At 47.0% G+C, this 14,813-nt stretch overlaps 1 protein-coding gene across 6 annotated transcripts in view; it reads left to right on the forward strand.

The window, feature by feature from the left end:
• The window catches only part of MON2 (MON2 homolog, regulator of endosome-to-Golgi trafficking), a 99,228-nt gene that overhangs the window by 71,405 nt on the left and 13,010 nt on the right, over nt 1-14,813 (forward strand). For 2 of the 6 annotated variants that reach the window (XM_066633170.1, XM_066633175.1), the window contains 5 exons: nt 2,217-2,415; nt 2,888-3,513; nt 6,548-6,691; nt 7,130-7,147; nt 7,443-7,571. In XM_066633170.1, the coding sequence (XP_066489267.1) occupies nt 2,217-2,415; nt 2,888-3,513; nt 6,548-6,691; nt 7,130-7,147; nt 7,443-7,571 (1,116 nt within the window). Of the gene's footprint in view, nt 1-2,216; nt 2,416-2,887; nt 3,514-6,547; nt 6,692-7,129; nt 7,148-7,442; nt 7,572-7,808; nt 7,908-14,813 lie in introns of those variants that run through there. The other 4 variants (XM_066633176.1, XM_066633171.1, XM_066633172.1 and 1 more) reach the window with 4 other exon arrangements.

Raw genomic sequence — 14,813 nt, forward strand, 5'->3', positions numbered from 1 at the left:
TTTTATCTTAGATTTTTTAATGTTTGGTATTTTTTGTTTTCTCATTTAGATAATGTTATCTGCAAGAATAACAGACCCTATTGCATAGAATTCTTAAAATGTCCAGTTTTAATTTTAATTCTTCCTCCTACTTTTTCTATGTGGTCTTCACACTTTTCAGATTTGCAACCCACTTTTAATTTTGTTGTCAGCAGGGATTACCTTTTAATTATTTGCCCAATACATTTTTTTCTCCTTCTCATTCCTTTTTGCCAAAACACCATTAATGATATTCTGCTTCCTATGTGTTCCATCTCAGATGGAAGCTGTGCATTTTCAGTGGTGTTCTTCCATTTTCTCTACAAGGTCATAGGAAAAGATGATGGAACACACCTCTGGGAATTCTACTGCAGCCAGTGCCAGAAGTCACACACGTGCAGAGAAATGCATTTCATTGTTCTCTGTGATATTGCACAATGTACTGAGATGCATCTCTGGGATTGTGTGGTACAGGGGCCCCCATATCTGCAGATCCCGTATCCACAGATTCAGTTATCTGTGGATCAGTTCTGGCCCCCCCAGTGCGTGCACCCCCATGTGCCTCTAGAGGGGAGTCCGAGCTCAGCAGAGGCCAGGGGTGTCCATCCTTCTGCCAGGCTCAGATTGAGTTGTACAGCTCAAAAAAATGCAACTTCCGGTTTCATGGAGAAGGCATTAAAAACGTGACCTCCAGTTTCTCCATGAAACAGGAAGTGACATTTTTTGAGCTGTATAGCTCAGTCTAAGTCTGGCAAAGGCCGGGGATGCATGCCACCGGCCTCACTGAGCTCAGACTCCCTCCTGAGGTGAGTGGAGCAGAGCTTCTTTCACCTCCAGAGGGAGGGGCAGCTGCTGAACTACGGGGATGAACATTCGCCCATATCCATGGTTTCGGGCATCTGTACGGGTTCCGGAATGGAACCCCCATGGATAAGGGGGCACACTTGTACAGTGAACTACATCTTGAAAAAGCCTTCCCGTTATGGCATGGTTGTTTTGTACCATTCAGTAAAGTTTAAGTACATAGATACGGTGGCGTAGCTGGAAAGGGGGGCGGAGCACCCAGTCTCGCGGGGGCAAGCAGCCCCAACATTTCACAATCTGAGCATCTATGCGGTGGTGTAGCTGGAGGGGAGCGGAGCACCCAGTCTGGCGGGGCAAGTGGCCCCTCCCTTCAGAGCCATTCCGGGCGGGGGGAGCAAAACAGAACCATATGGGAATGGCTCCAAAGGGAGGGTTCGCTTACCCCCGCCAGACTGGGTGCTCTGCCCCTCCTCCAGCTACACCACCGCATAGATGCTCAGATTGTAAAATGTTGTTCACTGTAAGAAATGAGAACTGCTATGGAACCTATCTCTTATAGCCAAAGGTGTTACTTTTTGTTAAAAATATAAAAACACAAAACCCCACATTTTGTGTTTAAAATATCTAAGTAAAAACACAAAACCACATTTTGGTGTTTAAGATGTTTTCTAGAAATTAAAATAGATTAATTTTCCAGTTGGAAATAATATTATGACTGCTTCTGCTGACACTACATCACCTATTTCACCTATGTAGTATACTTTTAAAGTGTTTAAAATTAATAAAGATGAGAAGTTGAAATAAGACCTTGGAATTAAAAGACATAACACCATTTTTTGCTTTTTTTCATTGTTTTCAAATCATGAAATCTGCAAAAAAAACAAAAAAAAGCTTTTCGAACTCCCTTAGTTACAAGCACTCTGTGAACTCTTGAGCATGCACAGGACAGCATTCAAAACTGTTTTCCTTCTGTTCTCAGTGCATTTAATCCAACCCAGTAATTTTCTGTAAATGTCTAATCAGTTTAAACTAGTGATAGAACCAGTTCTTCTGCCTTTGGGGTCTGTGTGTAGTGTGGAAAGTGGATTGATCACAAGGGCACATAAGATATTAATATTCTTTATTTCCACTTTTTAATGATTTTCTATCTTTTAGTGGAATATTCCCTAACAAGACTAGGGAATATTCCATTTTAGTGACCCACATTATGATCCCCTTTTAAGCCTAACTTTTAAGCCATTCATACAGTAAAGCCTTCATCAGTAGTAGAGAACAGAAGAGCTTTTCAATATTGTTAATTTGTTTATTATTTCTGTAAACTTTGTTTGCAATCCATACGATTGCAAATGAATAACAAGGTAGAATAACAAGTTATTAATTGTTCAATATTATAGGTTCTCTTTCATTTGCTGGATCGGGTACGGGAGTCTTCTACAACTGCTGACAAAGAGAAGATTGAGTCCGGTGGTGGTAATATCCTGATTCACCATTCAAGAGATACTGCAGAGAAACAGTGGGCTGAAACATGGGTGTTAACTTTGGCTGGAGTAGCGAGAATATTCAACACGAGAAGACATTTGTTGCAATCCTTAGGTATAATGGATACTTCATTTTTAAAGGTGGCTAGCTAGAATTTTGATTGACAAAACATGGTCCTGCAGTTTTGCGTTGCCTACTTCAGAGAACCTGATGATGTGCAGTGGTTGAAAATCAGAATTTTATTTAAAAGTGTATTCAAAACTCTTGTTTTTAAGTACATAATTTTTGTAAAAAATTTCAGTGTTATAGACATTTTCTTAATTATTACAAAATGGTGGTGGTGGTTCTCTGTGTTTTGTATGGATTTTGGAAATGTTCTGGAACTATGCATTTTTGGCAAGCATGGACTTTTTAATTGTGTGTTTTATTTTGTATATGTATAATTAACCTATCCTTTTGTTTCTTCTAAGTTTTCGTAAGATTTAATAGTATTCTTGTTCAAGTGCTTTTTAAAAAGGAAACAAAATGCAGTGCATACCATGAGAATGAAATAGATATCTCATTGATCTTTCTTTTGCCCACCCAGTAGGAGATTTTTCTCAAGCCTGGGATGTTCTTCTTGATCACATCCAATCAGCTGCACTCAGCAAAAACAATGAAGTTTCTCTGGCTGCTTTGAAAAGCTTTCAGGAAATCTTGCAAATTGTTTCTCCTGTTAGGGAAACTGAAAAACCCGACACACCACCTGCTATTAATGTGCCTGTCCTCATAGGAACAGTGACTGCCACTGGACTTGGAAGATCTTTTATGAGAACTGATTCTATAGGAGACAGGATTGGAAGGTACAATGTGACCGAGCCACCTGTCATAACTGATGAAATTGAGGACTTGAACCTTTGGTGGGCTGCTTGGAACAGCTGGTTTCGGATTGGTTCAGAAAGTACAAAGCCTCCAGTTTCTTGTGATAAAATGACTTTTATTCCCAGCCAGCCTTTTCTTACAGCTTTAATACAGATATTCCCAGCCCTTTATCAGCACATCAAAACCGGTTTCAGTATGGATGATCTCCAAAAACTGGGTGTAATTTTACATGGTGCAGTCTCTGTTCCAATCAGTTCAGATGCATCTCCTTTCATCCTACCATCCTACACTGAGGCGGTTCTAACAAGTTTGCAAGAAGCAGTTCTTACAGCTTTAGATGTCTTGCAAAAGGTAATTATATTGCTTTAAATATTCTTCGGAAGGCAGCCTTTCAGCTTCATCTTTTGTTTGAATGTGATCAATTTACTGTTAGCAGAAATAATTGGTAACGGTTTTAGTGGTTGTATGAGGTGTTGTTCCTTCTTCTTGTTATTCTTCTTGTTAAGAAGGAAAGCCTACTTTCAAACAGCTTTTGAAATTTTGCTCAAATGATCTGGTTTTTGATATCTGCATCATACTTGACTGCATGATAAAATCCTGAATGAGATCATTGGTCCATCTTTTTCAGTATTCTACATTGACTGAAAGCAGCTCTCGAAGGTTTCAGGCAGGGATCTTTCTCATTTCTTTGAGGAAACTATACCTGGTGTCTTCTGCATGTAAACCAGGTGTTTCTTGCTGGAAGGATGGCCCTTTTGCATTGCGTTTAGGTTTACATTGCAGATAGACTGTCTAAGGCTGCAATCCTAACCACACTTTCCTGAGAGTGAACAAAATAGGACTTACTTCTGAGTAGACCTGGTTAGGATTGTGCCCTATATAATGTTTGCAATGTTAGATTACATTGCAATTAGACTGTATAGAACCCAAACCTACGCATGCCTACTCAAAAGTAAGTCCCATTATAGTCAGTGGGACACTTACTCCCGGGAAAGTGTGGATAGGATAATATTTGCAGAGATGCAATTATAATAAATAATATTTTTGAACCAAGAAAATTTTTGCGCAGATGGGTCCTGCAACAAAATTCTGCATCAGGTTCCCAATTGTGAAGGAAGTCATGGGAGGGGAGTGCCTTGTGTAAGTTAGAGAACCTACTTTCATGGATCGGATATTGACACTGTTCAGTATCTGCTGGATGGGACAACTGAGTGTTGCTCATTATATGCTGCAAGATATTTGTTCTCAGTGTTGTCGAGGCACAAATTTCTATGTATTTTTGTTCCCCTACATAGTGATCCTGAATAATGAATAGTTTCAACCTTGACTGTTTTATCCCTCTGTTTTTTGTAAGCTTTTTATGTTGACATTGCTGTCATTTATTGGATATTGTTTATGCCAATAAAGGTTAAAATGAATGAATGAAAAGTTAGGGAACTCTGCCTAGCAGGTTTCCTGGAGGTAACTGGGCAAGCAAGGCAGGTTTCACTCTCTCCAAGGCACAAGGGTCAGAAAATCTGTCACTTTGCACCCCAGGATCAGACAGTCTTGCAATACTGTTAAATGTATTGGAGCAAGTACTGAAGGTATACCTTTTCTTTCTCCAAGGCAGGAGACGCACAGTGAAATTTCCATTACCTCTTCACCAATACTTAACAGCCCTAAAAATCAAGGAACTGATCTCTTGCCTTGCCAGGCTGTCTGAGCCTAAGTGCCAGTTAGAAAGATTTCTCTGCCTTTTTTTTTCCAAGAGTTGTGAGGTCACTTAGAAGACCATTACATTTCTGTTGCTAGCACCCCTCAGCCTATCAAAGGGTAGGATACTGACACAGGGCTATTGACTTAACTATTGGAGCATGAATACTTGAACCAAAACACTGAAGTTTATATTCTGTGCATGGAATTATCATAAGAGTCATGCAATGAAATGGTGTTCTAGTTTCTCTACAGAGCATGGAAAGTTGGATGCCAAGCTAAATTTAATTGACCCCAGTGCAAGATGTTAACTGAAATGCCATTCCTTATAATGATACACATTCTTTTGTTTTTTGAAAAAATAAATATGCTAATCTCTCAGTTAATAGGCTGTCAGGTGCAGCAGATTTTTTCTAGCAGATGTTTGTATCTTTATTTTCTAGCAAATGTGATTGCCTATTCTTTATGGTGTTTTTTGCAACACTGCAACATTTTTTCCTAACCCAGAAAAAGTTATCTGTTTCGTCACCACCTTATTTTAACTTAGAGGTGTTGTGATCAACCATTCCCTCTGCCATTCAAAGTGTAGTTGGGTTGGCTAACTAAGTTATTTCCCCTTCCCCCCAGGAAAACCCACACAAATTGGTTTGGCTCATATTGAGCCTAATTACAAGTCAAATAAAACTCTACTGGACCTTTGATGACATCAGAAGGAGATCAGTATGGGGTTTAATCCTTCCTCAATGCCCTCATAAACCTCTAGGCTCTTCCCCCCCCAATCACTTATGTAGCTATTTTTCTGGTGCAGAAGATTGGAGCATGGATAAAAACCTTCCTGAGTAGCACTGTGACAGAAATCCACACACCAATAGCCTGGAAAATGTTTTCTCAGAGCTACTGAAGTTCAGAGAATGTCCTTTGGACATCAGTGTCCCTGGCAAAACTGACATTTGCCTCTCTGCTTCAGATCTGTCTCTGAGTCTTTCATCTATCAATTTGTTTCAAGGACTGGCTTTCACTGTCTCCCTCATTATTATGTAATGATTTTGAAACAAAGCCCAGGTGAAATAAACTTGCCTGGTCTTTTTTCATTTTTTCTATTTTTTTTCTTTACTGTGCTCCAGACTTATATTTGTACTCCCTACTGCTTATTTCACCTTTAAACAATACCAAAAACATGCATAGATGTGATCCAATGCCATGTGTTCTATACACACAATAAACTAAAAGAAGGGGTGAAACTTACTATTGGTCCTAGGAGTTCTGTGAACTGAACTGAGTGACCTACTACTGGGGCCTAGTAGTTCAGGCCTGAATGTTCACTTTTCCATGTTTGAATTGTACAAATACACATTGGTGCTTATGGAGAACACCTGGACTGAATTTCCATTACAGCTTTAATCCACTTTCAATGCACTGCTATTCCCCCAATGCATTCTGAGGGGACAGTAGTCTGTTAAGGAGTCTGAGATCTGTTAGAGCTACCCTTAATGAATTACAGTTTCCTGGATGGGCTGAGAATGAGGTATCCTATTTTATAATATTTTTGTACTATATAGTTCTGTTCTGGTCTGGGCCACCTGGAAGCTCAGACCCTGGAGATTTTGCCTCTCTGCCCCCCCCCCCCCGCTGCATTTCCATTTGCAGAAATTTCACCAGATACTAACTTTGTGTATGTGTGTGTTTGTAGGCTATATGCGTCGGTTCAGAAAATATGCAGATAATGCATCCTGCTATCTTTGATCAGTTGCTGGCATTTGTTGAATTTTCCTGTAAACCCCCACAATACGGACAACTAGAAACAAAGCACATTGCAAATGCAAAATATAATCAGGTGAGATGTATGGAATTTTTGCTTTTGAATGCAGTGGCTCTCAAATATGATTAATTGTGCATGAAATATTAAAATATCACTAGTGTCTTAAATTTGGACTGCCTTTATGATTTGCATTATCAACTAATTCATTTAATAGTTAGGGGTTTTTTTTTAAATATTTCCAGTAATTTGACACTTTCTGCTAAAAGGAAGATTATTTTAGCCTAACCATGTCCTCTTAATGAACTCAGCCTTGCATTAGTAAACATCATATTTGGTTTTCTCTCCCTTCTTTTGGGTTATGAAAATAGAGCATGATACTTTTATTTCAAATATATTTGCATGCTAATAATACTCACAGGAGAATGAGTCACCAGTATTTTTGATAGGTAATATGTTTATGTCTATTAATTTTTTTTATTCTGTTTATCATGCAACACAATGGAATCACAATAGATACAACTATTTGCTCCGGTGAGTTAAAATTCCTAACTTAGTGTTCTTCCTGGAAAAAATTGCACCATATCACTTGCTTAAAAATTATCTCACTGAAATAGTCCACTTCTTTTCACAGTGCTGTATTGTGTGGGTTTGGGGGTTTCTTTTATAAATTGTGGTGGGGGTGTTTTTGCTTGGATAAGAATGTTTTTCCTTGTGGGATTCTTGGAAAATTTTGCATGCTATCAAAATAGGTCCATCACAGGAATTCTTTTCTTTCATATGGTTGTTTCTCTGCTGGTAGTGACGGTCTATCTTTTTTTTTTCTAAGGCGGAATGGGTAGCACTGAATTATGTACCGTTTGCTGAAAGATCGTTAGAAGTTGTGGTAGACCTGTACCAGAAGACAGCTTGTCACAAAGCTGTTGTAAATGAGAAAGTCCTTCAGAATATTATCAAGGTAAATATTAGTAAACATATTTTAGAAGTCTTAAAAATTTCTTGGGTGAGTCACCCTGAGGTTGGTCTGTAGACCTGTGAAAACTAAAAAAGGGTTTTACTCTTACTTTAACAATAATCTCATGTATTGTAAGAATTTGTTCCCATAACTAAGTTCTTCAGATATTTGGACCAAATTCGGCAAATGGCGGCTCCTCATGTGGATAGGGCTTAGATCTGAATTTCTTGTTCCCTACAGATTGAAAAGCAATGTTGTTCAAGATCAGTGGTAATCAGAAGAAAAACTAAAGTAATCCCATGAAACTGCTAATCATTTTGGTGTCTCTTTCCACCTAAGATGAAGTGAAATCTGTGCTTGGCTTAACATATAATAAATAATCTCATATTGAATAATAGGACTCATTGCTGAGTTTTATGTTTTATTGCATGTCTTGTGCAAATATTTGTGACAGCTTTGGTTTTCAAAGTGAGAAATTGGTCTCCCAAAAGAAACATGAAATGTGAAGGAAAGCAGATCACTATGTCATCATTTATCTCTCCATAGTGCTTCAAACCAGGTGGTACTTTAGACGTGGCACTAAAGGTTGGTTCAGACTTTACAGTCCAGTCATGCTGCCCAGCTCACAGGGCTGCCACAGCAAACTGAGCACACCAGGCAGCCAACAGCGGCTCCTCAGGAGAAGGGGACATTTGATCCACCTCTTCATCATCCGTGGTGGGTTGCAATGCAGTGCTCTTCATCGTGCTGCAGTACTTTATTGGGAGGCCTCAGAGGCTGCTTCTGGGTTGTGCCAGGCCTGCAACCCACTCTATTGGCTTCCATAGGCCTCAGAATGGCCCATGGAAACAACTTCCAGTTGATCAGAGGTTGTTTCCATGGGCCATTCTGATGCCCACAGAGGCCAAAGGAGCTGTGATCCAGATGTGGCCTCCAGGACCTCCCAATAAGGCATTGCGGCACTACAAGGAGCATCGCATCAGGCCCATCACACATGGGCTCATGGGTCACAACCCATGGTTTGGGAAACACTGGGTTGGCTGTAAACACGTAGTCATATGGTAGATACTCACTGAGCACCACAGGTTGCCTGTGTTTACAAAGATCACCCCATCAAACCGGTGCCCTTAAAGATCCCTAAAGGTCAACCAGCAGCTTGTCTGCCCCTTACTGTGATTTAACTGTAAGAATACATTGAATTTCCCACATGGGCAAATTCAATTACAGAAGCTATGGACATTCAGTTTGAAAATGGTTGTTTAGTAAAAACAGTGTTCAGAGGTTACACTGATGATTAAAAGGCATTTTGATTATCTTTGTGACAATTCTTAATGTGCTGGTTGCTCCATTCTCCAGTGGGATCTCCATGTCCATCTTAGTCCTTACAAGTGGATAGCTCCTCCCTCTCAGGTAGGCAGGCCAGAGTCTTTTGGTCATCCTGAGGGGAGGGGCGGCTGCCTGGACTCCCCCAGACTAGCCTAGCCTTTCGGCGAAGCAGGGAAGAGCTGGGTTCAGCTCCGTTGAACACCCCCCCCCCACTGGAGTAAGAGGGTATTTTATTCTTTTTACCTTTTCCCTAACTCTCCAGCCTTCCAGCAGGCAATACTGCCTGCTGTCCCTTTAAGAAACCTTTTCCTAACTCTCCAGCCTTCCAGCAGGCAAGAACGGCTGCTGTCCCTTTAAGAAAGTTTTCCTTTGTTTAACCAGCAGCCCACCTATTTTGAACAAAGCAGCCGAACCTATTTTGAATTTCAGTACCGGCTCTGAGAGTTCCCTTTGTTTTACCAGAGCAAGACAGCAACTCTGCTCTTGAATTTTGCGCCTTTCCGCGCCGGAGCTCCATGCCCCTGCTGAGAGGCAGCAGCTAACCACCGAGCCCGTTTTCAGGGCTGCCCTCACTTGAACCCAGGGCAGCTGCTTTAGTGGCAGCAGCCGCGCAACACGGGAGCACCCGGGCTGCCCTCATCTGACCCCAGGGCAGCCCCCCACTCTCAGCAGCTGCACACCCAGCAGGCGCTCCCATGTCTCCAGTTGCTCGCCCCCCCCCCCGCACCTGGCGGGGCGAGGCAGCCAGCCTCCGGAGCCAGTTTCCCCCAGCAGCAGCGGGGTCGTGGTGCTTCCTCCTCCCCTCCCCATTGTTCCAGGGCGCCACGTGCCATCTTGGGTTAGCACCCAAAGAGCACAAAGACCAGCCCCCCCCAAGCGCTGCCAGGCAGGGGTGGCAGAAACAGGCTCACGGCGGCAGCGGGGGCTGTGCAGCTGCTTCAGCTGCCTCCAGCTGCATCAGGAGAGCGGTGGAGGAGAGGACCACGTGCAGGCTGGACTGGACTTTAGAAAAGTGGTGAGCTCCCCCCGAACACATGGCCACCCCCAACAAGGCCCCTGATGCGCACATTCCCTGCATGGGGCTCAGTGCCTTAGACTGGGGAGAGCTCTCCAGGGCCATCCAGGAAATGGTCCAGGCCACGGTCAACGCTGCCATGGAGGCACAGCAACCACGGGGGGGCACCCCAGCGCACCCACCCACGGGGCTCCCAGCTTCCACCCCAGAGGAGGAAGAAGAGGAGGAGGACGAAGATGAACCCACACTCCCTCCCTTCAAGAGGTGCCAGACGTCATCCGTGTGCAGTGCCACCCCCAAACACACCCACCTCTAGGAGCAGGATCTGGGTGAAGGAAGCTCCCACACCTCATCTGCAGAGGAGGCAGAAATATCGTTGGAGGAGGTTGAGAGACACAAGCCCCACGTCTTCTACCCTGAGCAGTTTAACAGGCTAATCTCAGGGGTGCTTCAGGTGCTAGACCTGCAGTCCGAGCGCCCTGAGGATACCAGGCCCAAGGCCAAGTGGGGGTCCCCAACAGTCCAAGCCAGCAGGAAACCCCCCAGTGGTTTCCCCTTCCCTCCTTTCTTCCAACAACTGGTGGACAAGGAGTGGAATAACCCAAATAGGGGCAAGCAAGTCCCAGCAAGCCTTCCACCAGGTTCTACTTCCCCCAGAGGTCGTGGCCCACCTCAAGTCAACCCTAGTGGACACCCCAGTAGCAGCACTGAGATCCCCAGCCGTCCTCCCCACAGACACTGACGGTCTCCCAAGGGACCCCACAAACAAGGTAGAACTAGCCACCAGGAGGGGATTTGAGGCCTCCTCCAATGCGCTGCGGGCCTCCGCTTCCCTGTGCTCCAGAGCTTTGGTCCTTTGGCTTCAGCAGTTCAGTGAGACCCACAAGTTACGTTCCAGGGCTCGCTTAAATACCAGAAAGATGACCTCAGCTGCCGCCTTTGTAGCAGACGCAACAGCAGATGCCCTGCAGTTCTCAGCCAGGGCCGCAGGAGTTGCTATGTGTCGCAGCACCTGGCTGTGTAGCTGGGACGTGGATGCAACCTCACACGCCAGGGTCTCCAGCCTCCCCTTCCAGGGAGCCAAGTTGTTCAGGGACGCCCTGGACCCACTACTAGTAGAGTCCAGGGGAAAGAAGAAGGTACTGCCCACCAGGGAGAGGAACCCAAGGCCCACCCAGCGGTCCCAGCGCCGGCCCTTTCAGCCATCAAGGAGCTCTCAACCCATTACCCCATCCTCGGCGGCCCCTTTCAGAAGTCAAAGACCCGTCTGGCACCCAAGACAGCCAGCCGACAAGCCCAGAGGAAAGCAGTCCTGGCACTTTGGCACAAGGGGCCCAAAGTCTCAATGACAACCTGCTACACTTTGCAGACAGATGGGACGAGGTGACCACCGACCAGTGGGTGCGGGACACAATCCACTGGGGGTACGCGCTGGAACTCCGTGTGACTCCCCCCAACTGGTTTCTACGGGTCCCCAGACCCAAGTGCCTGCTAAAGCACGGCAAGACACTCGAGGCAATCCAACACCTCCTACAGGTCGGGGCCATTGAACCAGTTCCAAGGGAGCAGTGGGGGGCCAGGTTGTACTCCCATCTCTTCACCGTGCCCAAGAGATCTGGTGGCACCAGGACCATCCTCGACCTCAAGTGGCTCAACAGATGGATGCGTCAACAGAAATTCAAGATGGAGATCCTACGCTCTATCCTGATGTCCATCAGAAGGCACAGCTACATGATCTCGCTGGACCTCCAGGAGGCGTAGCTGCACTTGCCCATATTGCCCGCCCACTGCCGCAACTTCAGGTTCTGCTACCAGAACCAGCACCATCAGTACAGGGCACTCCCTTCAGCACCAAGGGCACAGGCCTGTCTTCAGCATCAAGGGCCTTCACCAAAATCCTCATCGTGCTGATTGCGCACTTGCGCACAAGGGGCGTGGCCACCTTTCCGTACCTGGATGACGTCCTTCTGAGATCTGCCTCACCAGAGGAGGACGCCCTACACCTGCACCAGACCATCCAGTGTCTCCGGAACCACGGGTTCCTCATCAACTTGGAGAAGAGTCACCTGACACCCTCACAGACCATAGAGCACCTGGGAGCAATCATCAACACCTCAAAGTTTTCCTGTCCCCGGAACGGCGGGCCAAGACTGCAGACCTGATCAACGCTGTCCTCCACTCCCCCAAACCGGACGTACTGATTTTGGCCTGTCTCCTGGGCATGGTGACCTCCTGCCAGGACATCATTCCCTGGGCCAGGTACAGGGCACGGTCCCTCCAGCACCTGCTGCTGCCCTTCCAGGACTTCGTCTCCAAAAGGATCAAGCGTGTCAGACTGGACCCCCTCACTCTCAAGCACCTTCAATGGTGGACGCAGCCACACAGGTTGTACCAGGGCTCGCCCATCCAGATATACCACAGAGCCGTCCTGTTCACAGACGTGAGTCTCCAGGGATGTGGGGCCCACACCCCCAAGGAGGTAGCCCAGAGCGGCTGGTCCCCAAGTGAGAGGACGGCTTCCATCAACCTGCTAGAGCTGAGGACCATTCGACCAGCCCTGCTGGCCCTCCCCCAACTCGGGTCAGGACGTACTGACCCGATGTGTACACTGATGTGTGTACACCCTGTGTGTGACTGATGTGTACACCGACACCGGCAAGGTCCTACATAAACCGTCAAGGGGGCACCAGATCAGCAGCCCTGCAGAGGGAGGCACACAGGCTGATGCTGTGGGCGGAAAAGAACCTCACCTCCATCAGAGCGGAGCACATCACCGGGCTGCAAAACACAGCAGCAGACTGGCTGAGTCGCTAGGACCTCGACCATTCAGAATGGAGGCTTCACCCGCAGGTCTTCACATGGATCAACTGCCAGTTTGGTCCAATGACCATAGACCTGTTCGCCAGCAGCCACAACCACCAGCTGCCGAGATTCTTCTCTTGAGGACGCTGCCTGGAAGCAGAGGGGATGGACGCACTCCACCAACAGTGGCCCCGAGGGATAGCGTATGCCTTTTCCCCCACAAAGCGCCTTCAGAGGGTCCTCACAAAGGTCAGGCTAGAGCAGGGAGAGGTCCTCCTTATGGCCCCAAACTGGCCCTGCCGGCCCTGGTACCCGGCCCTGGGTGAGCTGGCCATCTCCCCACCCATTCCCCTCCCCCAGCGCCCGGACCTTCTGTCACTGGGCCCAGCCCTTCACCTACAGACGGCCAAACTCCATCTAGCTGCCTGGGGATTGAGTGGAAAAGACTAGCCAAGTCAGGCTACTCCCCTGCCATCCTGGCTACTCTCCTCTCCAACCAGAGAGGATCCACCAACCGGGTCTACAGCGGAACCTGGAGGGTCCTAACCGAATGGTGCCAGGTCCAAAATCTTGACCCAGAGAGGATCAGGGTCAAGGACTTTCTGAGCTTCCTCCAGGCAGGCCTCGACAAGGGCCTCTGCATGGCCACCCTTAAGAGACAGGTCTCAGCGGTCGCCTCCATTCTGGGTCCCCCAAGGGAAGGGCCCTGGCGTCACACCCGCACATCAGAAAATTCCTCAAGGGTGTGAGTCTCCTCAACTTCCCCCCCCCCCGTGACCAGGGCTCCCACTTGGGACCTGACACTGATGCTGAGGGCATTGACAAGGCCTCCTTTTGAACCTGTGGTGACGTGCTCACTGAAACTTTTATCTCAGAAGACCACCTTCCTGGTGGGCGTGACTTCTGCCAGAAGGGTGTCAGAGCTGGCAGCCCTCTCCGTAGCCAAGGAACTCCGCCAGATCCAGGAGGACAGGATTGTCCTCCGCACCGACCCTACTTCCTACCCAAGGTGAACTCTCTGTTTCACCACTCGCAGGAGGTGATGCTACCCACCTTTTGCCCCAACCCTTCTCATCCCAGAAAGCGGGAATGGCATGCCCTCGACGTGCGTCAGGCAGTGAGCTTTTATCTCTCCCGGACCTCAGCCCACCACCATTGTTCGTATCATTCTGACCTAGTGACCAAGGCAGGAAGGTGACTCCCTCCACCATTTCCAGATGGGTTAGAGAGGCCATAGCCGAGGCCTACAGAGCATCCGGCAAGGACCCCCTTAAGGGCATAGTGGCCCACTCCGTCAGGGGGGTCGCCACCTCAGCCGCATTCAGGGCTCACCCCTCCCTGGAGGCAGTAGGTAGGGCAGCTACCTGGAGCTCACCTAACACATTTATCAAACACTACAAGATCGATGCCTTCGTCTCTGGGGATGCAGCCTTCGCAAGGCACGTCCTCCAGAGCGTGGTTCTATAAGCTTACGGCAGCTCCCACCCTTGAGGAGCACTGCTTGAGCACATCCCAATTGTAAGGGCTAAGACAGACATGGAGATCCCACTGGAGAATGGGGAGATTTGTACTTACCGTGAATCCCCCTTCTCATTGGTCTCCATGTCCGAATTAGTCCGCCTACCCTCGCAGCCGTTAAAAAAAAAAAAGGAGAAGAAACAGACATGCTGAACACCAGAATGGTAAAGTCGGGGACACAGTACAGCGCAGAGTAGCAATAGACCTGGGATAGGGCCCCGGGCCACCTTGGCCCATTCTGCAATCATCCCCCGAGCCAACACGCAACACAACACGTGACACCAGACGACCGCCACTACAGTGCATCTGGATGGTCACAAGACATCTGGCATCAGGGGCCTGGCTCTTCAAGCTTGGACAGTCTGGGGAGTTTAGGCAGCCCCTCCCCTCAGGATGACCAAAAGACTCTGGCCTGCCTACCTGAGAGGGAGGAGCTACCCACTTGTAAGGACTAATCCGGACATGGAGACCACTGAGAAGGGGGATTCACAGTAAATACAAATCTCCCTATTTCTACAGTCATTGTCTTCTGTTATGATTTTCTCACCTCTGCCCACCCTGTTTGGATTTAATAGAGCAAAAGC

The sequence above is a fragment of the Tiliqua scincoides genome, chromosome 7 (assembly GCF_035046505.1).
Source record: "Tiliqua scincoides isolate rTilSci1 chromosome 7, rTilSci1.hap2, whole genome shotgun sequence".
NCBI lineage: Eukaryota > Metazoa > Chordata > Lepidosauria > Squamata > Scincidae > Tiliqua > Tiliqua scincoides.